General features: G+C 52.1%; 3 protein-coding genes across 4 annotated transcripts in view; 2 read left to right on the top strand and 1 right to left on the bottom strand.

Moving 5' to 3' along the window:
- The first annotated feature begins 1,905 nt into the window (after positions 1 to 1,905).
- On the top strand, positions 1,906 to 13,784 carry PABPC1L (poly(A) binding protein cytoplasmic 1 like). The gene is made up of 15 exons (XM_065645704.1): positions 1,906 to 2,098; positions 2,908 to 3,101; positions 3,665 to 3,780; positions 4,523 to 4,662; positions 5,422 to 5,516; positions 5,712 to 5,849; positions 6,397 to 6,492; positions 7,387 to 7,653; positions 8,422 to 8,512; positions 8,802 to 8,930; positions 10,239 to 10,378; positions 10,770 to 10,863; positions 11,822 to 11,952; positions 12,808 to 12,896; positions 13,471 to 13,784. Exons 1-14 carry the CDS (start codon positions 1,906 to 1,908, stop codon positions 12,889 to 12,891), a joined length of 1,908 nt encoding a protein of 635 aa, XP_065501776.1. The 3' UTR covers positions 12,892 to 12,896; positions 13,471 to 13,784.
- Positions 13,785 to 17,281: 3,497 nt separating this feature from the next.
- Positions 17,282 to 21,414, bottom strand: TOMM34 (translocase of outer mitochondrial membrane 34). Its single transcript, XM_065645780.1, has 7 exons — positions 21,288 to 21,414; positions 21,104 to 21,203; positions 20,722 to 20,874; positions 19,933 to 20,093; positions 19,527 to 19,671; positions 18,837 to 18,963; positions 17,282 to 18,326 (listed from the first exon to the last, which is right to left on the bottom strand). The coding sequence occupies exons 1-7, from the start codon at positions 21,400 to 21,402 to the stop codon at positions 18,228 to 18,230; spliced, it is 900 nt and encodes a 299-aa protein (XP_065501852.1). The 5' UTR covers positions 21,403 to 21,414; the 3' UTR covers positions 17,282 to 18,227.
- A 107-nt stretch (positions 21,415 to 21,521) lies between these two features.
- STK4 (serine/threonine kinase 4) overlaps positions 21,522 to 25,649 on the top strand; it is a 43,975-nt gene continuing 39,847 nt past the window's right edge. For both annotated transcript variants that reach the window (XM_065645378.1, XM_065645377.1), the window contains exons 1-3: positions 21,522 to 21,624; positions 24,213 to 24,293; positions 25,156 to 25,284. In XM_065645378.1, coding sequence (XP_065501450.1) covers positions 21,593 to 21,624; positions 24,213 to 24,293; positions 25,156 to 25,284 — 242 coding nt within the window. In that variant the 5' untranslated portion in view covers positions 21,522 to 21,592. The remainder of the gene's footprint in view (positions 21,625 to 24,212; positions 24,294 to 25,155; positions 25,285 to 25,649) is intronic.

The following is a 25,649-nucleotide window of genomic DNA, read 5'->3' as shown; positions in this document are numbered from 1 at the left end:
CTCTGGGGTTGAAGGTGACCTTACAACACTCAGGTGTCATCCAGACAAAAGGTGACGGCAGAGACCAGGTTCTGTATCCCGCGGGTCTCTGTGGGGTGTCGGGGATCCTGCTGTGGAGTTTGGGAGTGTGTGTCACAGGACAAGGGGTTGGTACCGAGCTGTGGTACCCAGCCTGGATTTCTTACCTTCGGGGAGTTATCCACCAGAATTTGCAGGTGATTTCCTTAAAATGTGTGGGTGGAACATGCAGCCTTGGCAAGTGCTATCAGAGTTCAAGGACAACGGCAGCCCCTGTTATTCGGAAAGCCAGGAGGAGGGCGGGCAGCCGCGCCCCCGCCTCGCCGTTTGCAACAATCAGGAGATGCAACTACCGGCTTTCTGCCGAAACCCGTAAACCCCGCGGGGCTGGGGGCTGCCGGGGGCTACCGGGGAGCCCGCGGGCGATGCCGCTCGGGGCGGGGCCGGGCCGGGGCGGGCCGCAGCTGGCGGGGGGCGGAGGGGCCGGTCCCGCCCCCGGTGCCGCGGCGGGAAGAGGCGGTCGGGGGCGGCAGCCGGTGCTGCGCTGCGAGCCGAGCCCGCCCGAGCGCTCGGCGTGAGTGCGGGGCCGCCACCCGGCTCCGGGCCGGCGGGGGCGGCTTCTCCCGGGGCGGGGGGTTCTCCCAGGCAGGGCCAGCAGGTCGCTGCTCCGGCGTGTGGGTGGCATGGGGGCGGCACAGCCCTTTCGCCGGGCGCTGGAGCTCCAGGGATGCTCAGCAGCCGACGGGGATGGGGCTGTGCAGCCTCTCTGCTGGCTCCCCGCCTCGCCCCGGACCGGACCGGGGCTCTGCCTAGTCCCCTCCGTCTCCTTTCCTCCCTCTCCACCCCACCAGCTGCACAGAAATGCCGGGTTTGCTCTCTCTGCTGTATTTATTTGCTGCCAGTATTGCCGTGAGGTTGCTGGGAAGCCCATCTTGGGTGCATGAGGGGTAGGGCTGTTTCGCAGAGCTGGTGCACAGCTCTTCTGTGCTCTGCCCTCCGTGGTGACTTGCCTTTGGCTGAGGGATTGCTTGATGCACCTCTCCTCTGTGTGTGTATTTACTATGGGCATCCATAGGGTATCTTAACAAATGTCTCGGGTCTTTTGAGCTTTAATGTAAGAGCCCCAAAATGGGCTTTATAAGCTTTTAGGGCAGGACCTGCATCTCTCTTGTCCCAGTCAGTACCTCCGGGGTCTCAAGCTGATATCTTTCACATAACTTTATACCCAAGTGAAAACAGTGGGAGATTGAGTGTTGCTTTTCCTGCTTTGGGGGCCTCGTCAGCAAGCTGAGACTTGTTTCTCTGGGCAGGGCTGGCTAAAAATCTGTATTTGCCTTATTAGAGATGGAGACGGTTGCTGGGAGTCCTGGCTGCAGCAGCACGGGCTGCAAGAAGCAGTTTCCCTGGCAGGGCCGTGTGTCACAGCGAACCTGGACTCCTCGGGTTTGCTCTGGCTGAGCAGGTGGTTGGAGGGAGCTGTTAAGGAGGAATTAAAATGGAAGTCTCTGGTGGAGAAGGGCTGTTTACCTTCTGGAAGAATGAAACTCCATTTTGTTTCTCTTGGTTCTTGAGCATTGAAAGGAACAAATCAGTGCATGCAGTGTGTTGTGTCCCTCTGGCTGCTCCCCAGGTTTGTGGGGACTCTAACATGTGCAGATCACCCCAGCTCAGCTTTTGCACCAACATTGAAATGTCCTTGAATACAATCTGGGAACTGCAGCACTCTTGGGGCATTTCCAGTTCCAGCATTGCTGGTGGGAAGGGCACGGTTTGCACTTGCAGTGCAGCCAGCCTCACTGTGGGGCCATGGCTGCTGTGTGTGATCTGAAACTCTCTCTCTGCAGCCTCAGGTCTGTCTTGCTCTGCAGCTGAGCTTTCTGGTCGACCATGAACGCCAGCGGCCCTGGCTACCCATTAGCCTCTCTCTATGTGGGGGACCTCCACCCGGACGTGACTGAAGCCATGCTCTATGAGAAGTTCTCGCCTGCTGGGCCCATCATGTCCATCCGAGTCTGCCGGGACGTTGCCACACGCCGATCTCTGGGCTATGCCTACATTAACTTCCAGCAGCCTGTGGATGGTAAGGTCTCTGTAACGCAGCCTGGAGGAGCTGCCTTGCAATGGGGGCTTGGGGTGTACAGGAGAAGGAAGAGCAGGTGGTGGACAAGAGGAGAGCTGTTGCCTGAGCGGATGCCTCAGATGTTGTGATTTGGCCACGTTCTGCTGCTGTTGGGTTTTGGTTGTAACTAATCCCAACCAGATGGTGAACCATCCCACTCCCATCTCTTCTTAGAGACTGGGAGAGGATGCAGCAGCTGGGTTTTGGGCTTAGAAAGGTGACTTGCAAGATCCATGAGCTGATGGAGAAGGGCACCAAAATCCCTTCTTCCCTTCCCCGGGGCAGCCAGCTGCCCAATGCCTCACAGCGTGAAGCGAGACCCCTCTCCTGGCAGCATTGCTGTGATACAGCGCTGCACGGTGTGGTACCCAACAGATGTTTTGTGCTGGAGCAAGGCAGCGGTGATGGGAAGATGTCGGGTTAGTTGCCCTGGAGACCAAAATCCTTACTGAGTATATGAGTTGGGTATCTGCCAAACTGGAGCTTGCAGTGAAATGAATGATCTTGTGGGAGTCAGACATGCTTTGGAGGGAGGGCGGGACGGGGAAACCAACAAACAAGAAAGAAGGAAGGAATGGTGTGGCTGGAAGGAAGGAGAGCAGCCCCTGCCTGGCCCTACTGCCCTGGGAGGCAGAGCTCCCAGTCTCAATTAGATTAATGAGCCCCTGCCCAACAGCACCCCTAATTCCTGTACCCGTCTCAGCTGCTGTAGGATGTGAAGGGGATCTGTGTTACCCTCCTCTCTCCCCCTCTTCCTGCTTCTTTGCCAGCTGAGCGAGCCCTGGACACCATGAACTTTGAAGTGATCAAAGGCCGTCCCATCCGCATCATGTGGTCCCAGCGGGACCCCGGGCTCCGAAAGTCAGGGGTGGGAAACGTCTTTATCAAGAACCTGGATGACTCCATTGATAACAAAGCCCTGTATGACACATTCTCTGCCTTCGGAAACATCCTGTCGTGCAAGGTACAGGTGCCCACGGGCCCTGGAGGAAAGGGCTTGCTGCAGAGCTGCCCAGTGTTCTTGGCAGTGTGCTCCAGCCAGCTGAAATTCACTTTCTCGTTCTGCTTCCTACAAAGTTTCCTCTAAATCCCCACCTACTTTGAAGCCAAAAGGCCCTGCCGTGTTTCCCTTGGGAATGGGGCTTTCCCCCTGCCCCCCTTCTTCCCAGTCCCTGCACAGAGACATTGTGTGTTGTCCTGTCCGAGCTCAGGGCATCAATGGCACTTGGCTCTCAGTACGCCATGAGCTCTAGGGCATCGTATAAAGCACCGGGTGCTGGAGGGCAACCACCTCGGCCCCAGCAGGACACCTGGCCCTGGGCAGAGCTCTCGCCTGGCTCCTTGACCTGCTGCCAGCATCCCGGTGCAGCTCAGCTGTTGTGGCAGTGGGATGTCAGGGAGGGTAAATACCCCTGGAAAGCAAGGATGGGGTTTCCTGCAACTTACTTATGTGCAAGCAGAGAGAAAACCAGTGTCTGTCTCTTTTCTTTTTTTTCCTCCCCCATCCTCTTTGCTCTGCGTTTGTAGGTGGTTTGTGATGAAAATGGATCCCGTGGCTATGGCTTTGTTCACTTTGAGACTCACGAGGCAGCGACTCGGGCCATCGAGACCATGAATGGGATGTTGCTCAATGACCGGAAGGTGTAAGTGGAGGAGAGGAGGAGAGCATCTCCTCTTCTCTGCGCTTGGCTCTCCCTTGCCTTGGTGCGTGCTCCGGGGGAACCGCCTGCCCTGCTCGGGCTCCCACCTCCTGCAGCTCTTCCCTCGCTTCCCGTCCGTCCCCTCTGTGCTCTCCGGGGCAGTGAGTCACTCGTGGTCAGTGCTGGTGGAAGTGTGATAGTGGTTTGGAGCTGTTCCTGACGGTGGGGAGGGAGTCCAGCCCTGGGCTGTGTTTTATTGCTGAGGCAGTGTAAAGAGTGCCCACAGAGCAGGGCTGGTCCTTGGTCTCTGCTGCCAGCATCAGATAATCTAGGCAGGAAGAGGTTTTTGTTGTTCTTCAGCTCCCTGCTCACATTGCATCACCTTATTCTCCGCATCCGTCTCCACAGAGGAAAGCAGCTGCCTGGGGAGGTTGGGGATACTTTGGAGGAGGAGAGCTGGCACTTGGTGACATCTTTTGGGGTCTCCTGGGGTGATATCCCCATTGTGGGGCTGTGCCCTATGTTACCACTGTTTCCATTTCAGTAGTGCCAAGTGGGGTCTAGGCAGGGGAACACCAGGATGAAGCTGCTGGATATGAAACACCGGGTGGGTTTATGGGTGAGCAAAGCACAACCTGAAATGTTGGGGTCTCTCTTGGCCTGTATCGAGACAGATGTGCCTGTGTCCATCTTTCCTCTGCAGAGAACACGGAGGGTTCCATGTCCCTCTCCTTGCTTCCTGCAGGTTTGTTGGTCACTTCAAATCCCGCAAAGAGCGCGAGGCAGAGTTTGGGGCGAAGGCGATGGAGTTCACCAACGTCTACATCAAAAACTTTGGGGATGACATGGATGACGACAGACTGCGGGAAATCTTCTCCAAGTTTGGTGAGTACAGCTGCTGAAGCAAAATATCATCATGTCTGATAAACTGGTGTTGGGGCAACTGCAAAGAAAGCTGGGGAGAGTGCTTGACTGAAATACCGACCCCTTCTCTCGATGGGATCGGACTTGCTTAAACACCATGTCAGTGAATGACTACAATGGCTTAAATCGTCAGGACGTTACATGTGCTTTCTCGCAATGATGGGAGATAACTTCTAGGTCATCTCCTGGAAAAACGTTGGGGTTTTTTTTTCACTTTCTTGGGTAACAAAAGTGGGGGTTTTGTTTTGTTAGTTTTTGAAATTGTCTGGAAACCAGCATGTTGTCTGGTTATAGGAGCCCTGGGAATAAGAGATGCTGAGTCTGAATTTAAAACAAAAAAGCCTTTTCAATTTTAATGGAGGATGCCTCTTGTGACAGAGTTTAGTATTGTGACAACCTATGGACCGTACTGTCCATGCCTGGCCAGTGTTAGCTCAGGTAATTTGTGAATACCCTTCCTATGAACCCAATGCAGATGAGAACTTCTGGCCAAAGAAACTCGTTGCACTGGCTGGAGAAACCAAAAAGCCAAGAGCAATAAGAGCAGCATCCAGGGTGGGAGGGGTTGTCCTCACCAACACACACAGCCTCCTGTTCCTGCCCCGCAGTGAGGATCCCACTGTCTGTCCCCCTGCTTGGCTCTCTGGTGCTGCCACAGCTGCTTGCTCTCCTTGCTGGGCTGTGGGCACCCTTCTTCAGACAGATAATTTCCTCTTTCAGGAAAAACTCTAAGTGTCAAAGTCATGATGGACAGCACTGGCCGCTCAAAAGGCTTTGGATTCGTCAACTTTGAGAAGCACGAAGAAGCCCAGAAGGCAAGAGGCTCCTTGCTGCTCGGCTGCTAGCTCAGCCCCGGGCTTGTCCCCTGCTGATGTTCCCACCTCTCCTCGGTGGGGAACCTCACCAGCTTTGTGCTGGCACTGGTGGGGCTGGGCTGGGGTGGTGGGTGAAGAATGGGGCTGTGGCCGTCAGCGTCCTGCTGTGCTCAGAGCCCTTCCCTCCGCTGGCAGGCGGTGGCCGACATGAACGGGAAGGAGATCAACGGGCGGATGGTGTATGTGGGCCGGGCCCAGAAGCGGCTGGAGCGCCAGAGCGAGCTGAAGAGGAAATTTGAGCAGATCAAGCAGGAGCGAGTGAGCAGGTACCAGGTAAGGGGAGAGCAGGATGCTCTGTCCCTGCATCCCTGCAGGTCTGCACCAGGGACACGCCCTGGGCATCCGGGGACATCCTCGGTTTGGAGACAGCACAGGGCTCTCCGGAGCAGATCAGTGTGCTGGGTCCCTTCTACAGTTAAAAAAGACACACACAAGGGTCCAGTTGCTGCCTGGTAATGTTCTGGAAAACAGTATCAGGAAAGAGGAGGGAGATCTAAGCCCAGGGTGATCTTGGCAGGTGAACAAATGGGTCTGCTCTTTTCCAGAAATTAAAATATTAGTCTGGAAATGAGGCAGCTTCCTGAGATCTTGGAGCAACTTCATAGCAAAGATCTGGGCACCTTCTTTACTCAGGGTGTCTTGCCTACGAGTGGAGCACACATGTGGTCCCGGCTCCTGTCACCGGTCCTGCGAAGGACGTGTCTGTGGGACATGCCACCCTCCGGCAGAGCTGCTGAGGAAACACACAGCTGGCTGGAAAAGCTGCTGTAAAATTCAGGAGCCCAAGCTGCTTTTTTTTTTTTTTTTTGCCCGTTTGCAGGGGGTCAACCTGTATGTGAAGAACTTGGATGATGGGATAGATGATGAGAGGCTGAGGAAGGAGTTCTCTCCCTACGGCACCATCACCAGCGCCAAGGTGAGGGACTGGGGCTGTCGCTGGGGCTCCCGGGGTCAGTGAGCCGGTGCGCTCAGCCCTTGGAGATGGACCAGGATTATCATCCTGTGGAGTTACAGTTCCCTGCTGATGGCTTGTGTCTCCAGCCAAGTGTGAGGGACACGCCACTTGAACTCCACACTGTCCTGAGGAGCTTCTTATTCAGCAAATATTTGGTAGCTTTACCGAGTTACCATAGCCCCAGTGAGATTCAGAGTATGGGACATTAAAGCCACATAATTCTGAATATTGCACAGCTACTTTGTGCTTTGGGACCTATGTGACACTGATACAAATGAAAATGACCCAGAAACCACCTGACTCTGGGGTTTGCCTGGCTGGCAGGCTGGCGTTTTGCCTCTTGGAAAACCATAGAAGTCTCAGTCTTGCCACCAAGACCGGTGTCAATCTTCTCTTGAGGGCCACGTGTACATGTGCAGAGGGATGGTCTGGCTTTAAGGTCAGATACCTGTAACCTGCCAGCTGCTGGGGACAGATGCTGCGTGGTCCTCAGGCAGGACGTGGTGTCCTCCTGGTCCCCAGCTCTTGCTGGCTCCTGTGATGTTAAGCACCAGAGCATTGCTGGTCTGTGGGCCCTGGAGCGGGGTGGACACAGACCCCTGGGAGATCATGGGCTGCAGATCTTGGGCTTTATTTCCCAAACCTACTGGTTTTGCCCAAGCAAATTCTCCCCTTCCCCAGATAAACCTCACCTTGGAGCCCCATGGGTGCAACCCCATCCGTCTTTCCCCCCCGGGTGTGGGGGCTGCAATGGGGTCCCCATGGCTGGCAGGTCCTGTACACCCCGTGCTGCGCGGTGCTTTGGGTGCTGCAAAGATCCGTGGACTTAGCTGTCTTGTTCTAATCCAATTTTAGGTGATGACAGAGGGTGGCCACAGCAAAGGGTTTGGGTTTGTATGTTTTTCCTCCCCAGAAGAGGCTACCAAGGCCGTGACTGAAATGAACGGGCGGATCGTCAGCACCAAGCCTCTCTACGTCGCGCTCGCTCAAAGGAAAGAGGAGCGGAAAGCAATCCTCACCAACCAGTACATGCAGAGATTAGCTACCATGAGGGCTCTGCCTGGCCCTCTCCTGGGCTCCTTCCAGCCCCCACCGGGGTACTTTCTACCCCCCATCCCCCAGGTGAGAACCCATTTCTGAATGGCAGCCTTGCACGGGGACACAAATCTGCCCTGGGCTGGAGGACGGGGGTGGCAGTCGGGCTGAGGAGCAGAACTCTGGTTGTGCAGACCTGGCACAGGGTGATATGGAATTGGTGGGAGCAGCGCCGGGCTTCTGCGTAAGTTGCAGGGCTTGCCAAAGCCCTGGTGGAGTGCAGGTGCTCTAGGCAATGGGCTGGGGATTTAGTAGGTACCCTGTTTCCCCCAAAATAAGACCTACTCTAAAAATAAGCCCTAGTGTGATTTTTCAGGATTTTTGAGGATGCTTGAAATATAAGCCCTACTCCAAAAATAAGCCCTGGTTACAGTTCATTTAAAAAGTCAATTTAGTGTCTGTGCAGCTATACATGTAAAAAAGTAAGCATCTTTTGGAGCAAAAATTAATAGAAGACCCCGTCTTATTTTTGGGAAGCGGGGTACCAACTGCTCCTCAGAGGAGGGAACCAAGGAGGAGTTTGGTGGAAGGGTGTGAGCATGGAGAATGAGTCTGCTGATGAAATGAGGGGAGGGAGAAGGGTTACAGAGGTGCAAAAGCTCATGGGGAGGAGATAAGTGTAGCTGCTGGAGGACACATGGGCAGCAGAACTGGAGGTCAATCACTGAAGTGCTCTGGCACACCGCAGAGCGTGGTTTTGGCTTGTCTGCCTGCGTGTGGCAGCCACCGGGATGCTCCAGGTTAGATCTGGCTCAGCTCCTGAGTCACCTTGGATAACATGTTCTCCTTTCCCAGCCACAAACCAGAGCTACCTTCTACAGCCCCAGCCCAGTTGTCCCAGTCCGTCCTGCCACTCGCTGGAGTGCGCAGCCCTCCCGGCCTCCCCGTGAGTCAGCCTGTCTCTCCCCGGGGCTCTCGGTGTGAGCTGGGCTTGGTTGGGAACTGCGGGTGTATAAAAGCAGCACAAAGTGTGTAACCACAGGGGGATGTTGTCTGGAGAAGCATGTGGGGGTTTGGTGCGAGGGTCACAGTGATGGGCACCAGAGGATGAGACGTTGGGGTTGACCCTGAGGCGAGATGCTCCTGAGCTTTCCCCGGTCACAGTCACTTCCCTCATTTCTCCTTCCATGCCTTTGCTACCAAGAAGCTCTATTAATCCTGCTCCATCTCTACAGCAACGTATCCTGCAGCTACCCCCATCCTGAGGGCTGCCGTGCCGCCCCGGCGCCTGCTCACCAACATCAGCACCATGAGACAGGCCTCCACGCAAGTGCCCCGCGTGCCCCCCCAGGCCCAGAGAGTGGGTGAGTGGGGGGAGGACCCGCCTCGGACATCCCCGTGCGTGGGTGAGGGTGCTTGCTGCAAGCTCGGGTCTGCCTCTGGAGACAGATCGGTTTGTGAGATCACTCGTGGAGGAGTCTGGATGGTGCCCTTGGATGTGATGGGGCTGGAGCAGTGTCTGTAGCAAATAAGTGTGTAGCTTTTGGGGAAGGTTGTGGTCTTTCAGGTAATGGGACAGGTCTCTGATATGCAGGTTGGTCTGGTTGGCTGCTGCTGCTCCTCAAATATGTTCATTAAAGATGATGATCATGCAGCCACGGCACCCTAGGCTTAGCACTCAGACTGAGGTGGAGGCTGGGAAAGGACTTCTTGGGCAGAAGCAGAGGTTCACAGAAGTTTCTTCAGCCTCTGGCTGAACAGCTGCCACGGCCAAGCCTCCAGTAAAACACTCTTACATTGGAAGTGTTTAGAGCTGAGGCCCGAGAACCAGACCTTGCTGGCACCCCCAGGGCCTGGCTGTGCTGGGGCCATCCCTGCGTCCCAGGATGTCCCCTCCACTTGCCAGCATGACATGGCTGTGCTCTGCAGGGCTGGTGGGGTGGTGACCAAGATGCTGCCCTGTGCACCCTGCCCAGAGCACTCCTCACCCTGAGTGCTTTAACCCTGTCTGTCCCACCACTCCTCTGCCTTCTGTGTCAGCGAGGAGGAGGAGGGTGCTTTGAGGAGAGGCAGAAGTAACCCAGGGTGGAAGCTGGAGCGAGTGAAGGTCTGAGGTCCCCAAACACATGGGACTGTATGGTGGGGTAGCATCTACCTCCAACCATCATGGCTTCATGCGATTTAGCCCAAGGTGGTCTGTGGTGTTGAGCGTCTTATCACTGAAAAGAGCAGGGGGACCGGGAGGGCTGTCTTTGGGTTTTTTTCCTCTACATGTGTCCTTGTCCTCTTGTTCCTCTGCCCTCACCTCCTTGCAGGAAGAGAGATAGGGTGAGCCAAGGGCACTTGCTCCTGCAGCCCCCTCCTCGGTGCTGTGCCCGTCCTCTGGCTGCTGATGCAGATGGGCATTTCTGGAGGAGAGACAACGAGGTGTAGGTGCCTTTGCTGGCCCTCCTGCTCTCTGCAGAAAATCAGCCCACCCCAGTCCCACAGGCAGGATAGCAGTGCCCTGCCTGTCCTGGGGAAGCTGCCTTTGACCTGGGGGCTGTTTTGAGCCCACGGGGTGACTTTTTGGGCTCTCTGGCTGAGCAGACTGCCCTTGCAGCTTCAGCCTCCCCCATGCAGACATGCATTTAACAAGCTTCTTCGTAGAAATGTTCCCATCCCCGTTGCAGCCAACATCGGGACACAGACGGTCAGCGCCCGGGTGCCCTCCTCGCCCACCCTGCCGCGGGGCACCCCGCAGTACAAGTACTCCTCGTCCGTCAGGAACGTCCAGCCGATGGGGCACATGCCACCCATGGTGGCCCCGCAGGTACCTGCTCTGTGACCTCTGGGCTTGGGCACGGCCACCACAGCGTGCATCAGCCCAGTCCTGCTCTGGGATACCGTGTCTGCTGAACCTGGCCAGCCCCGTGGCTCTATTTATCATATGGGGAACTTTCCCAGGGGCTGCTGGGGTAACTGGGGCTACGGATCCAGTAGCCACCCAACTGTGATGCCTGGCTCTGGCTTTCCTGGCAACCAGCATTTGGATACAAGCAGGCAATGCCAGAGTCTGCAGCGGCAGCCTGAAGGGGTGAAATGTCCCACTGGGTTTGGGGACCAGCGTAGTTCCAGCAAGCCAGGTAGCTTGTGCATTGCTTCCAGCGCTTCCGATTGCTGCTCTTCTCTGTGTTGTGTGTGTGTTTGTTTTCTCTCTCCAGGTGGGAGAACCTGCTGTGCATGTGCAGGGGCAGGAGCCGCTGACAGCATCCATGCTTGCAGCAGCCCCTCCTCAGGAGCAGAAGCAAATGATAGGTGGGTGTCACGGCGGCTTTGCTGGAGTAGGTCCAGCTGTGGGGTTGTGCCTGCATATGAGAGAATGTGGACTTGCATGCACCAGGGAAAACTTAGCTGCTAGGATAAGCTGTAAGCATTTGTAGGATTGCTCTGATGTTATGCTGCTTTAAAAAAAAACAAAACCAAAAAAACCCACAAAAAAACAAAAACCCAAACAAACAAAAAAACCAAACCCAAAAAACGAACAACAACAAACTGGGCTGTGTTGGAAGGGTATGGAGGCACCAAAACTACTCCCTGTCTGTATGAGCTGCCTGGCAGTCAGTGTCTGGCCAGGCTCTGCAGGTTGGGCACAGCTCCATCACACCCGGGCTGCACCACAACCTCTGCAATTCCCTGGAGCTCTGAGCCGCCCTGTATCACCAGTGATGAGCAGCCGGGTGGCCGCAGCAGCTGGGGTCAGCCCTGCCCAAGAGAGGCTGGAGCAGAGTCATCTGGGGAGGGAACAGGGAGAGATGTGCACAGGGCAGCCTGGCAAAGCTGTGGTGGGGAATCTGGCAGTGAAACAATCTGTGTGCTGGAGGATGGGATGGCAGGAAGAGGACAATTAGCATTGTCCCCAGCCAAAGGTGGCTTTCCTCCTCCACACCTGTTTCCTTGTATAGCTTTCCTTCCTGGTAAGTGTGCCCCATAGGTAGGGCTAATTCTCCAAGTTGTGTGGAGTTGCTGCAGTGGGACTGGGAGTGTTTTGCCTGCAAATACTTGCTGTGACATGCTGGAGTAAGTTTGCTTGTGAACAGGTTTTTTGTGTGTCTGGGTATTTGGTTGGTTGGTTGTTTTTTCTCCCCCCCACCACCTCCCTTGTATCTTTCTTCGGTTGAAAGGACAGAGCTGGGAGGTCAGGAGGGTTTGCATTGGGTTTGAAAATGCTGGAGGTCTTGCACAGTGGTGATGTCCTCCGCGGTATCTGGAGCAGGTGAGCGCCTCTACCCTCTGATCCACGCGATGCATCCCTCGCTGGCCGGCAAGATCACTGGGATGCTGCTGGAGATTGACAACTCGGAGCTGCTCCTGCTCCTGGAGTCCCCCGACTCCCTGCGCTCCAAGGTAGGAGGCACTCGGTGTCCAAACACGTCGTATCCCAAAGGGCTGACTGCCTGCTGCTGCCAGGAGAGGTGATCGTGGCCCAGAAGCTGGGTTAAGGATGTTGATAGCTATGGGAAGAACAAGTAGCTGCTTTTTTCTTTTTTTTTTTAAGTGAAAAATGAGCAGAAAGGGTGTTGGGTTGATGGCATGGCACCCAGTGCCTGAACACCTGCTCACCTTCAGCAAAAGGAGCAGCTCAGAGCAGCTCCACAAAAGCACTGGCTGAGCTCTGAGGGTGGTTTGGAGGTGGCTGGAAATTGAGAGGGGGGGAAGCAGGGTGGGTGTTGCTCCCCAGAAGGACACAGGGAGATGCTTTTTCCTGAGAATAGAAGCCAGTAAATGCTGCCTCTCTGCAGCATTTCTTCAGTTTCCTCAGTCCTGGTGAATATTTAGTTTTGGTTCCCATTAAAACAGTTGCAGTGAATTGACTGCATCTCCTTGTTGGTCCTTGGAGACAGGACTCACTTTCACCATTTCACTGATGTTTTTGAAGAGCCTGGGCTTTGCTGGGTGGTGTCAGGCAGCTCCACCTCCAGAGGAGTCTGATTTCTCTCTGGCAAGTTCTGACTCCTATAGAAAAGGAGACATGCCCCAGCATTTCCCTAGGGAAAAGACAGGGAAGATCTTCAGGCTGATCAGTCTCCTGCAGAAGCAGCAGACTTGGATTTTATAATTATTATTACTTAAGTCCTTTACCTCTTGGAAGTGAGTATGTGCAGAAGCCAGAGCGGGACCTGGGATATTGCATTTCTGGTGCAGTGCACTCCTCCATGGGAGCAACTCGCCTTCTCCCCACCTTGTGCTCTCTGTTGTAAGATGGAGGAGGCGGTGGCTGTTCTCCAAGCACACCAGGTCACCAAGACGTCGCACAAGAACAGCTCCGTGGCGTTCCTGCAGTGACCCGGGTAGGTGCAAGGAGCTGGTGCAGGCGTTGGTGTGTGGCTGGTGTGCTCAGGGTTTCTGGTTTCTGACTCTCAAACTGGGGATTGGGTTTCATTGTCCAGACCAAGTATGGCTTGATGAGCAATCGAAGTATCTTTGACTGTAATATTCCACTTCTTACATCACATCCTCCATTTTCCAGACTCCCGTACTGCAGAGATGTGGTTCTGTGTGGTTTTTAAGTGTTCACAAGGGCATTGACTGTGCAACCAGGAAGGAAGATGGGAAATGACTTTTTTTTTCCTGTAGGTCTAGTGGAGACTGGTACAATCCTTCCTGGGATTTCCCAGTGTTTTTTGCAGAACCTTGTCAGTAAATACCCTATAGGGTGTTGGGGGTCCTGTGTGGGGTGACCAGGAGAGCTGACTCTGCTGCTGGGTTTGGACAGACCCATTAACAAGCAATTCAGACTCATGTGTACTCCTCTGAAGATATTTTCTTGGCTTGTGACTGCAGGGAAATGGTGTGTTTGGATGAAACTATTCCTTTAGCCATTGAAACTTGCATATGTGGGTTCTTTTGGGGTTTTTTTTGTAGACTTCAGGACTGAGTGCGAGTCCCAAGAAAGTTGCCTTTGAAGAACAGCAGCAGCAACATCACCGTGCTTTTGGAACCGTGCCCGTACAGCGACCCTGGCTTGTCTTCAACGCCCCATCCTATTTTTTGTGTGTATTGTGAAACTTGCAGAATTGCTTCCTCCTGCACCTGTAAAAAAAAATCCCCATGTTAATTCTCTTCTTGCTACTGAAAGCCTCTTGTGAAATGTAGTGTGGAACCCAGCCTGGTTCAGTTGCCCAGGAAATGCCTAGTGCTGATGAATCATCATTTTTAGTGAATTTATTGGGTTCTGTAGTTTTATTTTTTTCCTGTAGCTGACACTAATAAAGTACTGAAGCTTCCACCCCCACAGCATGGATTAATTCCCTTTGTAGAAAGACAGCAAATGTTTTTAATCTGTTTCATGCAGGTGGAGGAATGGATTTAGGTCAGGCTGCTGCCATCAGTGTTTGAAGCTTGTGCTGCTGATGGGGCAGCTGTCCTGAGAGCTGATGGTAAGGGACATACAGGACTAAATGAACAAATTGCTAACCAACAGGCTCTCTTGATCCTTTCTGACTTTCTAGGAGGATGGCTTTAAGCACATTTCATACCATCTATCTGGATTTTATCCTTTCTAGCTAGATGTTTTGAACTTCCTTTTAAAAAGCATCATCTTCCTGTGATTCTCCTTTTGCAAGAGACCTGGTACACTGAGTGTCTTCTGCTGGTCACCACACTGTGTGTGTATCTGTGGTGCACAAGACCCAGCTTTTGAGGTACTGTGGAGTAGCTGTAAATCAAAAGCTGCTTCTCCAATGTATGTTCCTCACCAGTGACTCCAAGGAGCTGCTAATGGGCCTGAAAACATTCAGAACTGCATTGTGAATGGAATAGCTTGGATGCATTATTACTCTGTTCTGCTCTCTAGGCCTCTCCCAGACCATGTTTTTGTTGTTATCCTGGCCTTAACGCTCTGTTCTTCCTACTTAGGAATTTCTGTCCCTAGGGGCTCCTTGGTGCTTGACCTTGCTGACCACTCCTGCTGGCAGGAGCACACCTCCGCCAGCACCACCTGCCCTCTTTCTGTCCAGCCCGGGTGCTGGAGCTGCTCTCTCCATCTTCCTGCTGTGCTGGGTCATACTCTCGCTTCAGCTCACTGCAGAGTCATCCCTCCTTCCTCTTGTTTTCCTTCCAGCATTTTAATAGAACCACACGTTTGCTCCTGTGTGGTGTCTGCTTAGCTGAGACTCTTCCCTGGGGCTTTTCATCATCCCTTTTTCTTGATGTGTGTGGTGTGTTGTTTTTTGTTTTGTGGTTGTTTTTTTTTTTTTTTGACAATTCTTCCTCAAACATCCTTAAATATTTATTTTCCTCATAGTGGCTGCCTGACCTGTGCACTACTGAAGTATCTCCTTCTCAGTGAGATGCTTATAGAGGACATCACAGAATCACAGAATGTTGGGGATTGGAAGGGACCTCGAAAGCTCATCCAGTCCAATCCCCCTGCCAGAGCAGGAACACCTAGGTTAGGTTACACAGGAAGGCGTCCAGGCGGGTTTTGAATGTCTCCAGAGAAGGAGACTCCACAACCTCCCTGGGCAGCCTGTTCCAGTGTCTGTCACCCTCACTGAGAAGAAGTTTCTTCTCAAATTTAAGTGGAACCTCTTGTGTTCCAGTTTGAACCCATTACCCCTTGTCTTACTGTTGGTTGTCACCGAGAAGAGCCTGGCTCCATCCTCGTGACACCCACCCTTTATATATTTATAAACATTGATGAGGTCACCCCTCAGTCTCCTCTTCTCCAAGCTAAAGAGACCCAGCTCCCTCAGCCTTTCCTCATAAGGGAGATGCTCCACTCCCTTCATCATCTTTGTGGCCCTGCGCTGGACTCTCTCCAGCAGTTCCCTGTCCTTCTTGAACTGAGGGGCCCAGAACTGGACGCAATATTCCAGATGAGGTCTCACCAGGGCAGAGTAGAGGGGCAGGAGAACCTCTCTCGACCTACTAACCACCCCCTTCTAATCCCCCCCGAGGTCCCATTGGCCTTCCTGGCCACAAGGGCCCAGTGCTGGCTCATGGTCATCCTGCTGTCCACCAGGACCCCCAGGTCCCTTTCCCCTACGCTGCTCTCCAACAGGTCATTCCCCAACCTATACTGGAACCTGGGGTTGTTCCTGCCCAGATGTAAGACTCTGCACTTTCCCTTGTTATATTTCACTACATTTTTCCCTGCCCAGCTCTCCAGCCTGTCCAGGTCTCTGGATGGCAGCACAGCCCTCTGGCGTGTCAGCCACTCCTCCCAGTTTGGTGTCATCAGCAAACTTGCTGATAGTACACTCAATTCCCTCATCCAAGTCATCGATGAATATATTGAACAACACTGGCCCCAGTACTGACCCTTGAGGCACGCCACTAGATACAGGCCTTCAACTGGACTCTGCCCCATTGACCACGACTCTGTGGCTTCTTTCCTTCAGCCAGTTCACAGTCCACCTCGCTATCCGATTGTCTACACCACACTTCCTCAGTTTAGCTGCGAAGATGCTGTGGGAGACTGTGTCAAATGCTTCCTTGACTCTGTCAATGCTGTGACTTCAGCCTAACTAATATACAGGACCTTCATTTAATTTGTTATTTCTCCCAAAGTATAACTGGCTGGAAGCTTTTATGCGTTGTCTCTAGAGGAAAGATGTATATTTGCAGAAGTGGAATGCATACAAGATGGAATGGAACTGTACAGGTGAACTTCATTCTGCTGTTGGCCAGCTTGTCTGCAACTTTTCTTGCAGGTGTAACAGGCCAGTTCAGATGCACCTGTGACGCCACCTCTGATGCCAGAGGGCTTGGCTTGAGAGGACAGCTGCAAAGCTGGAGGGAATGCAGGAGCACAGGGACACCAAATAGCTTAAAAAAGGACAGGAACAAGGACCAGAGTCTTTCAAATGTTTATCAGAAAAGGTGAAGTTGGGGCTTGGATTCCCATGTTTATTAGAGGATATTGGAAAGTTTTCAGTTCCCTGGCTTATCCCCTTTGGGGAAGTCTGAGCCTTTAGGGAATCGAGGGAGGAGCAGCAATGCAAATGTGAATCTGGAGTCTCCTGTCTGGAGTAGCTGCTGTGCCTTTTGGAAGAGGTGCTGCTGACACGCTCTCCAGCAGCACGGTTGATGGAGCAGAGGAGGAGACAGGAGCAGAAGTGACCCTAGGCTTGAAGCAGTGTGTTTTGTTCCTGTGCTTCATCTCCGTCTACCTGGTGATATTGCTGGGGAAAGTCTCAGAGGTAAGGTACAAAAATGTGTTGCTGTTGCTGAGAGGTGAATGCTGCTGCTGCTGAGAGGTGTTGTCATGAATAGTTGAACAGGGCAGGTATCTGCTGCTTTAGATAACAACAGGGCTGTTAAAAGGACAGCTCTTCATTAAGTGAAATGAGCCTTCCTCCTGTATTCTGTGACCTTCCCCTGCTTATCTGTGTACTGCTGGCCTGCGCTTCCCCACCCTGACATCCATCACCCGTGTCTGCTGGGAGCTCGGGCGAGGATCGTGGAGAGACAGGGAGTTGTAAGTTGGTGCAGGTCTAGCGTTTTCCAGCATCTTAACTCACCAGTTAAAGCACTCTACCCATGCACAGTGTGAACAGTGGTGAGAAACCCTGATGCACTGTCACCATCTGACAAAGCAACGCCTTGGCCAGCAGTGGCTGAAGTCCTTGGGCAAAAAGGGAGGGATCGTAAAGTGGTTAAAGCGTTCCAGTTCCCCTGTACCATCCATCACATAAAAACCACAGCTCTGAAGTGAAAATAAACATGGCTTTAATGGTTCATAGAATAAATCCAAATATCTCTTTATCCACCGTTTTAAGTCAGTGCCATCATACCGGATAAGTATAAACATGCATTGAAGTAGTAAGCCAGACCTCAGCTGGGATGTTACTGCATATCCTGCTCCTTGTAACATCCTATAGCAACTGCTCCAAAAGGCACAGAGGAGCTAAAGTCGTTTTTAAAAAAAACAAAAACACAAAACCAGAAAAACCCCACAAAAGACAATTGTAAAGTTCTCAAGCACCCAGAATCTGAAAGAAGTAGTGCACAGTGTAACAAGGCAGGCTTTAATTGCTGCTGTTTTCTTAAATGTGCAGACTAATTAAAAAATAAAAGAAAAAAGCTGCTACTGCAAACATCTGCCCAGCCACACTAAGCAGCAGAAACTCAGCTGAGGGCCAGCAGGCATCAAGTGGGAGATGAAACAAGCTCAGCCCTGTGCAAGTAACTGTGCCTGTGTTACCACAATGGTATGTGGTGCCAGGAAAACTGCAGCAGTTCCTGCAGCAACCTTATTTCAGTAATAGCAGCACAAATGCAGCAAAACTGTCACCTGATAAGGGGAAAAAAAAAAATCTGTTTGTAGCTCTTCAGAAAGAGAAGAACCACCCCACATGCATCCTAGCCAATGTGGAAAGAGTCCCTGAGGCCAATAGTTACAGCCAAGTTGACTTCAGTCAGGGAAGGTAACCTATATGCCTCACAGGGAGAGGCATTAAAACTCTGAATGATCTTAGAGCCAGATAATAGAGTTTGATACAGATTCTGTGTCTTAACATTCATTGTGCTGGCACAGAACCTGTTACATCTCAGCAGCAGTAAATGATAGATTTCAATACCAATCCTGCATTAAGGTTGGTCCCTGTAACAACATCAGAAGGGAAAATGCTTTCTTCTGCAGTGGAAAACAAAGCTTTCCTTGTTGCTTGGTTACCCTAGGCTCTGTTCAGTTCTTGCAGTAATCTCAGTGCAGCTGTGTTCTTTGGTTCAGTTTTCAACAAGCTCTTGATATCAGCAATACTTGATTTGTAATCCTAGAAGGAGAATATTTTTTAAGTGTTAGTACATTGAAAATGCAGTCTAAGGCTCTTACTGCAGAATTACTACCTTGTAACACAACTGAGCCTGTGCCTCCCTCTGTATAATTGCTTAAGCACTGGCATTAATGTAGCTGTTCTAAAATATGCTTAAACTGGGGCTGAGAAGACAATTTCATCACTCAAGAGGGTTCTGAGTCCAGCAGCAATGCAATAAGCCTTCCAATACTGCCTAGAGAATCTCTCACCAGACACAAAAAGCTCAGTGCAACATGTAGCTGCTTCCAGCATCTCCAGAAACAGGACCTGGTGCTCAGAAACTCACAAGATCCAACCAGCAAATAGTGATGTGAAAGAAAATCCCCTCTCAGTCCACACAGGTCTCGGCTACCTGATGGCAGATGTTGTCTAGCACAGAAACGAGCTCTAAATGGCATTTCTTGCCCTGATCAAGCATGAACAGGCACCTAATCCTAGCTTAAAACCATTCAAAAACTCCTGACTTACCTTCAGTTCTTTAAGTGCTTGAGCACGCCTGTAGAGCGCCTTAACGTTTTTAGGATCTAACCTCAGAGCTTCTGTGCAGTCCTGTACGGCTTCTTTGTATTGCTTCAGAGTCAGGTAACAGAGAGCTCTGCAATGCAATTACAAGGTTAGAGATCGTCAGCTAAAAGCAGCTTCTGCTGCTGCAACACACACAACAGATCTCAGCCAAGCTCTGCGCAGCACAAAGCTGGACTCCAAAACAGTCTTGAGCCTCATATGTGATGTAATCTTACTTCTTGAGCTCAAGTTTGTTTCAGTTAAAAGGAAGGAAAAAAGGAAACGGTTTTTTAGTCTGAAAAAAAAAAGAAGAAAAGAGGATTTTTAGAGTAAGCCACTCTAAAGCTAAGAACCTGCACTTCAAGGATGCAGGTTCCTATCTATACCAGTCCAGACTATGCTCTGCTTCCTGCAGTGGCCTTAGGAGTCTTTACACTACTTAACAGAGTCCTGGCAGGCAAGTATTAAAGGGAGAAATCCCTTAGCAGCCCTAGGCTGAGTGTCTCCAAGGGTTTTTCGCAGTATCCGATCAGAGAACATTATACAAGCTACGGGGAAGACCACTTGGAGCAAACATTAGACAGCTCTGCTGGAAGCACCACAGTGGCTTTTATAAAGGGCCAAGAAGTACTTGGGCAAAGAGCTGAGCAGTACCTGTTGGTGTAAGTTGCACATTCCTGGTTGAGCTTTAAACTCTCAGTGTACTTCTCAACTGCTTTTTTATGGTTTCCTTTCTTTACAAGTTCATTTCCTTCTGCCTTCAGAGTTTGAGCCCTCTCGGTGCCAGCAGCAGCCTGGTCTGGAAACAGTGAGAAAGCATACAGAACGCTATAAAACTGATAAGATCAGCGCAGCCTCTCAAAAAGCAAATATCCCCATACCAGAGATGAGACACAGAGACATCAAAGGATCCAGAACCAGCCAAAGAGGCTGTGGCAGAACCAGGCTCAGGGTTCTCCAGGCCTCAGCTGCAGACAGGCCAAGCAGGCCTGGCAGCTGCCTTGTTCATCACCCCTGTGCGCTGCAGGGCTCTGTACCCAGCTCAAGGGCACGTTCTCACCTGATCCTGCCCGCTGTGCAGCTGCAGGAAGAGCGTTTGCCCCAGGGGCTCCAGCAGAAGGAACGCTCCACCTTGTCTGGTAAGAAACAGGGACCGTGGGGATTGGCGGGAGCTTCTGGCGCCAGTTCACACCATCCTTCTCCAGCAGAGCTTTAGTCATCCTGGAAGAGAGGGCTGGTGGTCACACCATCTGTTGGCCATGCAGGAGCCTGCACAGTCACTTTGTAACCCAGCTCATGTATTGAGAACAGCACCTCTCCACTAACCCCTTCACATGCATCTAAACTAAGCTCCTTCTACAGACACGACATTAATGAAAGGAGCTTCTTCGTGTCAGCAGGGCTAAAAATACCAGAGGATGAGGGCTGGAGCTGTCATTGCTCAGTCGAGCAAGAGGTGTGCGTGTCAGTCCTCAGCCTTGGGAAGCGGTGAAGTGAAGCAGACAGCTCCAGGAAGAGGAAAGCGCTATGGCAGCCTGTAAGCCCAGTCAGCACAGGGAGCTGGAGCCTGTAGTTATTTGTTTTAAAACAGAGACCAAGCAAAGCACAAACTGTCCCAGGAAATTCATTCCCAGCCCTCAGCCAGCATCTTGAAGGGCAGACAGTGCGGCCAAGCCTGCACCTTGTGCAAAGCATCAAGAGTCCTCAATCGCTTTACCCGTGCGCTCAGGACCCAGCTCACTCCCGACCTGGCTGCAGAAACCCAGCAAGGCTCGCAGGAGCGCCAAATCAAGCTGCTGTGTCCCCAACCCTCCCGGTGTCACCCCGGAGCACAGCGGGCGTTCCTTACCTGTTGACGCCGTCGTGCGCGGCCGGGATGGAGCAGTCCACCTGCAGCGCTGTCTTGTAGTCCACATAGGCCAGCTGGTACCTCTCCAGGGCCTCGTAGGCCGCGGCCCGCCTGAGAAGGGGCTTGATCCCGAACGGGACCAGCTCCAGGGCGCTGGATGGAGGGGACAGAGCCGCCGGGGACGAGGTGAGCCCGGGGGGCCGCGGAGGATCGGGCTCGGGCACGGCCAGGCTGGCGTCGCTCCGGGGCTGCCACCGGCCCGGCCTCGCCTCCCTCTCGGTGCGGGAGCCGAGCGAACGAGCCCCCCCGGCCCCGCCGCCCCCAGGGCCCGGTGCCCTCGGGCCCCATCACCCCCGCTGCCCCCGGCCCCGCCGCCACTCACCTGCTGCAGTCGGTCACGCACAGGCCGCAGGCGCCGTCCTTGAGGTGGCAGGCGGCGCGGTTGGCGAGCAGCACGCTCCGCTCCTCGGCGGCGGCTTCCCCTGTGCCGGGACACAAACGGCAGCGGGGTTCGGCTCCGCTCCGCCTGCCCCCCACCTCCCCGCCCGGCCCGGGACGCGCGGTACCTGCGGCCTCCAGCAGCTCCAGGGCGCGGGTGTAGAGCGCGGCGGCCGGCCCGTACTGCCCGCGGCGGAACTCCTCGTTGCCGGCCCGACGCAGCGCACCGGGCGACGCCGCCATCGCGCCGGGCCGGGGAGGCCACGCCTCTGCCGCTGGGGGCGGGGCCTGCACAGACCACACCCCTCGGCCGGCAGGGCGGGGGCGGGCGCTCCTCGCGGGCTTCCGGCGGCGGAGCGGAAGCGGCGGCGCGGCGGGCGGCGATGGAGGAGTGAGGGACCGGCCGGCTGAGCGACCGCCGCCCCGCAGCGCCATGGAGACGGTGCAGCTGCGGAACCCGCGCCGGTAAGTAGAGCGGGGGTATCCCCGCGGGGACCGGGGCTGCTGCGACTTGGCCGGCCCCTGTGCGGGCCGCGTCTTTCCTGTCACAGGCGCGTCCCGGGCCCGAGGGGTGTCGGCGGGAGCGAGGCAGCCGGCGGGACTGAGCTCCCGGCCCGGCGCACGTCGCAGGCGGCGGCTGGAGGAGCAGCGGGGCCGCGGGGCCCTCGGCGAGACCAACCGGGCAGCGCCGGTGGGTCCGTGCGGTGACAGCATCGAGCTCCGGTGCTGGGAAAGTGGCTTGAACTGAAGTACCGGAGCTCACGCCGGTGGATGTGGCTGTACCGGGGGCTGTGCTGACCCGCTCCGGTGCAATGACAGAGCCCCAGGAACCTGACATTTGCGCCCGTCTCTCTTGGGATGAGTTCGGTGCCGGTTCGTCAGCCCCCGGTGCCGTGCCCAGCCCCGCGCTGGGCCCGGACACGCCGGTGAGGGGCCGGCCCGGCTCGCCGGGGGGTGTTGGGGTGACCCCGAGTGGGGGGAGCGGTTCGGGGTCGGCAGCGGTTTGGATGAAGGGTCGGGCTGTCAAAATGCTGTCGGTGCTTTGCAGCTGTGTCCCGGGGAGGTTGCCGGCTCTGCTCCTCTGTGACACACTCTTTTATTTTGTTAAACAGCAATGTATTTTCTATTTTAAAAAGTCTGGTTTTATTCTCTAATCGGTTTTGCTAGTATTTAACTGGAAGGTGATTCAGGTTAGATCTGAGTAACAACTTGTTTTGTGTTGCTGTTCTGTCTGTGCTGTATAAACACACCATAAAAAAGCAGTCTGTCTTTGACAGCAGCGAGTGCGCTGAGTGAGCTGGACGGTGCACAGTAATTGCAGCCCTGGACTGCAGCAGAAATGAGGTAGTTTGATGTAAGCGCAGTTGTTGTCTGGTTACTGCGTTTGATTATGTGAAAACCCCTTTTTTAATAGAATTTAGGCCTCATTTTAACTTCAGCAAGAAGGATCTGCCTCTTGCATTGCCCATTTTGGGTTCCTTGGAAATGGCAGCTTGTGTAGTCACCGATACATATGTATTTTTTTCCCCTTCTCTTCCAACACCTCCTCCCTCCCCATTTTCACAAGGACAAGAAACATTCTGTGGGTTAGTGCTTATCTTTGCAGGGAAGCCAGTGACGACTTTCAGTATTTCACCACTTCCTGACTCTGCTTCTTTATAATGTTTCCTTTACTTCAGGAAGCCATTGTATGTACTCCATGCGTGAGCTGCTCCTCCTATATGGCTTTTGTACCTAAACATAATAGCCAGGGATCAATGAGCGGTTTCTCACCCTGTTTCTGAAGAAATTGAGGAAAAAAATGTATTTAGTACCAAAATTAGCATTCCTGTGGCTCGAGTTGTGATCTTTAATAGCAGCAGTAAGAGCTTTCAGTGTGAATTTGCAGTTGCAGGTGACCATGCTCGTTTCGTTTCAAGCCCTGCTCGCTGTGAGACCAGTAAGTTTTGAAAACTCCAAGCCTAAGAAGTTTCTGCGTTTCAAAAACTAGCACGAGCTGGTTCGGGAGCTTGGAGGTTGGGGTTTTTTTGGTGTGTGGGGGTTTTTTTTGTTTGTTTGTGCATTTTTTGTGGTTTTGTTTTTGTTTCAGATTGGTTTTTTTTAGTTCATGCGAAAATAAAAGAGCACTTGTTTGGAGCTGTTGCATACTGTTCATCCGACAATAAAACACTTTGTTTTCAGAACTTTTTTTTGATGCAGTCCTTGGCTGTTTCAAGAGGTTTCTTGGCGAAATGCTCTCCAGCGTGACAGAGGAGGATGGAAACAAATGTGGTTGATCTTGTTGTTGCCTTGTGTACAGAATCTCCCTGAAATTGTACTGGCGGTGAGGGGAGCTGAAAAAGGAGTCCCGGTACATTGCATGTTTTTTTCCCCAGGAGGTATTTCAGCTGACGCTTACCAGCAATGCATTTAAGAGGGATGGACCAAGCAGGGTTAAGATCCTTAAAGAGATATCAGTTTTCTTTCTTCTTTTTTTTTTCCTGTTAGAATTGAAAATTGTTTGTATGTATGTATGTATGTACAGGCCCACAAAGACAAGATCTGAACTTCTGATGTTAAAAGCACAGAAGTGAGATCAGCATTGCCTCCTTCCTCCCCACAAATGTATTCCACACATATTCTAAGGCACCAGGGAAGATGATGTTCCCTTTTGCATGGCCTTAGTCCGTATCCTTCTATTCAAGATATTGAACTTGGGCAGATATGTGCAGTAGCTGCGAGACTCTGCAGTGCTGTGTTGGGATTTGACCACCAGCGTATAGGTCCTGAGATGCATTTCCACCAAGAGGAACTATAGATTTGTGTGCCTGATCAAATTCTGTTCTGTGTAATTCCCAGTCCTCTTTTGCTATTGGGTGCTAGAAATATATAATAATAATACTGAATAATAATACTCAATCTGGTGGTCAGGTGAGATAAACTTAGCTTGTAATCAATTTACTTCATTCTAAGCCTTGTGTGTGTTTACGTGGTGCTGTTGATTCTTCTGTGTCAGCAAAGCCTAAAGTGCCGTAAAATTAAATGTAATAATTTCTCTGTTCTTGCATATACAGGCAGCTGAAGAAATTAGATGAAGACAGTTTAACCAAACAACCTGAAGAAGTATTTGATGTATTGGAGAAGCTTGGAGAAGGGTATGTGTTCTATTGCATTGTGCCAAATGTCCATTTCTCTAAGAACAAATCCATGTAATGGATACATGTTCAGTGGTCTCTGATTTTTCACTTTTGTCATGGTCCTATTACTGCAAAGGCGTGCACTAACATAGTGACTGTGTGTGGTTAGTTATAGAATAAAGATTTTTTTTTTTTTTTTGCCTAGAATAAGTTATCTTAATCGGAACAGCTTACTGTTCAGCAGTAGGAAGCTAAAACATTGTTGAAAAATGCCAGTCTGGAGCTGATGGGGCTCTGTGGGAACTCAGGAGGTTTTGTTGTTCATCCCTGGTACCTCCTGTGGAAGATCCACGTGGTGGAAATGAACTTGTGCTGCATTGTGCCACTTGGTAAGGCAGAGCAGTGTGGGAGCACTCGGTGAGTGACGTTTGCTGCCCTGAACAGTTCATTTGAAAAAAATGAGTTGTAAATCTCTGTGGCTGATGTGAGTAAAGAATCTGGAAATAAGACAGGCAATACCTGCCAAGAACAATTGAACCTCTCTGTCCAGAGCCGTAGTTCTTACTGATGCTCAGCTGGTACTGTATGCTGGAAAAGGAGAGTGTTGTACTTGCTGGATTTGTGTAAAACGCCCTTGCAGAGCTGTGAGCAGTGTAACAATGTTTGGCTCCTTTCTGACTGTCTCAGTGTGCTGTGGCTTATTTATATTATTATAGTGTCTAGGAGCTAGTGGACTGATTATTTACATTACAATACAAAATATTTTTAGTGGGAGGATAGCTAATTTTTTACCTGATGTCTGTACTTGCAAGAAGCAAAACCATAACATTTGTATTTCTAAGATGTTATTGTATTCAGTGTTTAATATTTTGTTTCACAGTTCCTATGGCAGTGTGTTCAAAGCCATTCATAAAGAAACGGGTCAAGTCGTTGCAATTAAACAAGTTCCTGTGGAATCTGACCTGCAAGAGATTATAAAGGAAATATCTATAATGCAGCAATGTGACAGGTAAGTGTATACTGCAAAACCCATTATCAGTATGCAAAGAAAAGTGTTGTTTACGATCTAGCATTTAATCAAATAAAAGCCATGATGTTGCCTTAAATATTTTTTAGAAGGCTGGACTGGTATGATCGAGTTACTCGTATCAACCGAGTCATGTTAACTGACCATTTGGGTAGTGTTAATCCAGGCAAAGGTAAGACAACAAAAAAGTGGCTTGCACCAAGAGAGCATTAAGCCAAGTCGAATGACCTCGCACTCGCTGCCAGCAAAGAGCCAAGTGTCTGAGCAGTTACTGCAGTTTTCCTGATGTGCCATCGCTTGTTGAGCAGTGGTAACTCGATGGTGTTCTCCAACAGCAGTTCCTGTGT

Source organism: Caloenas nicobarica, chromosome 15 (genome assembly GCF_036013445.1).
Source record: "Caloenas nicobarica isolate bCalNic1 chromosome 15, bCalNic1.hap1, whole genome shotgun sequence".
NCBI classification, from domain to species: Eukaryota; Metazoa; Chordata; class Aves; order Columbiformes; family Columbidae; genus Caloenas; species Caloenas nicobarica.
The sequence above is the reverse complement of the archived record's forward strand: the minus strand, read 5'-3'. Positions and strand labels throughout refer to the sequence as shown.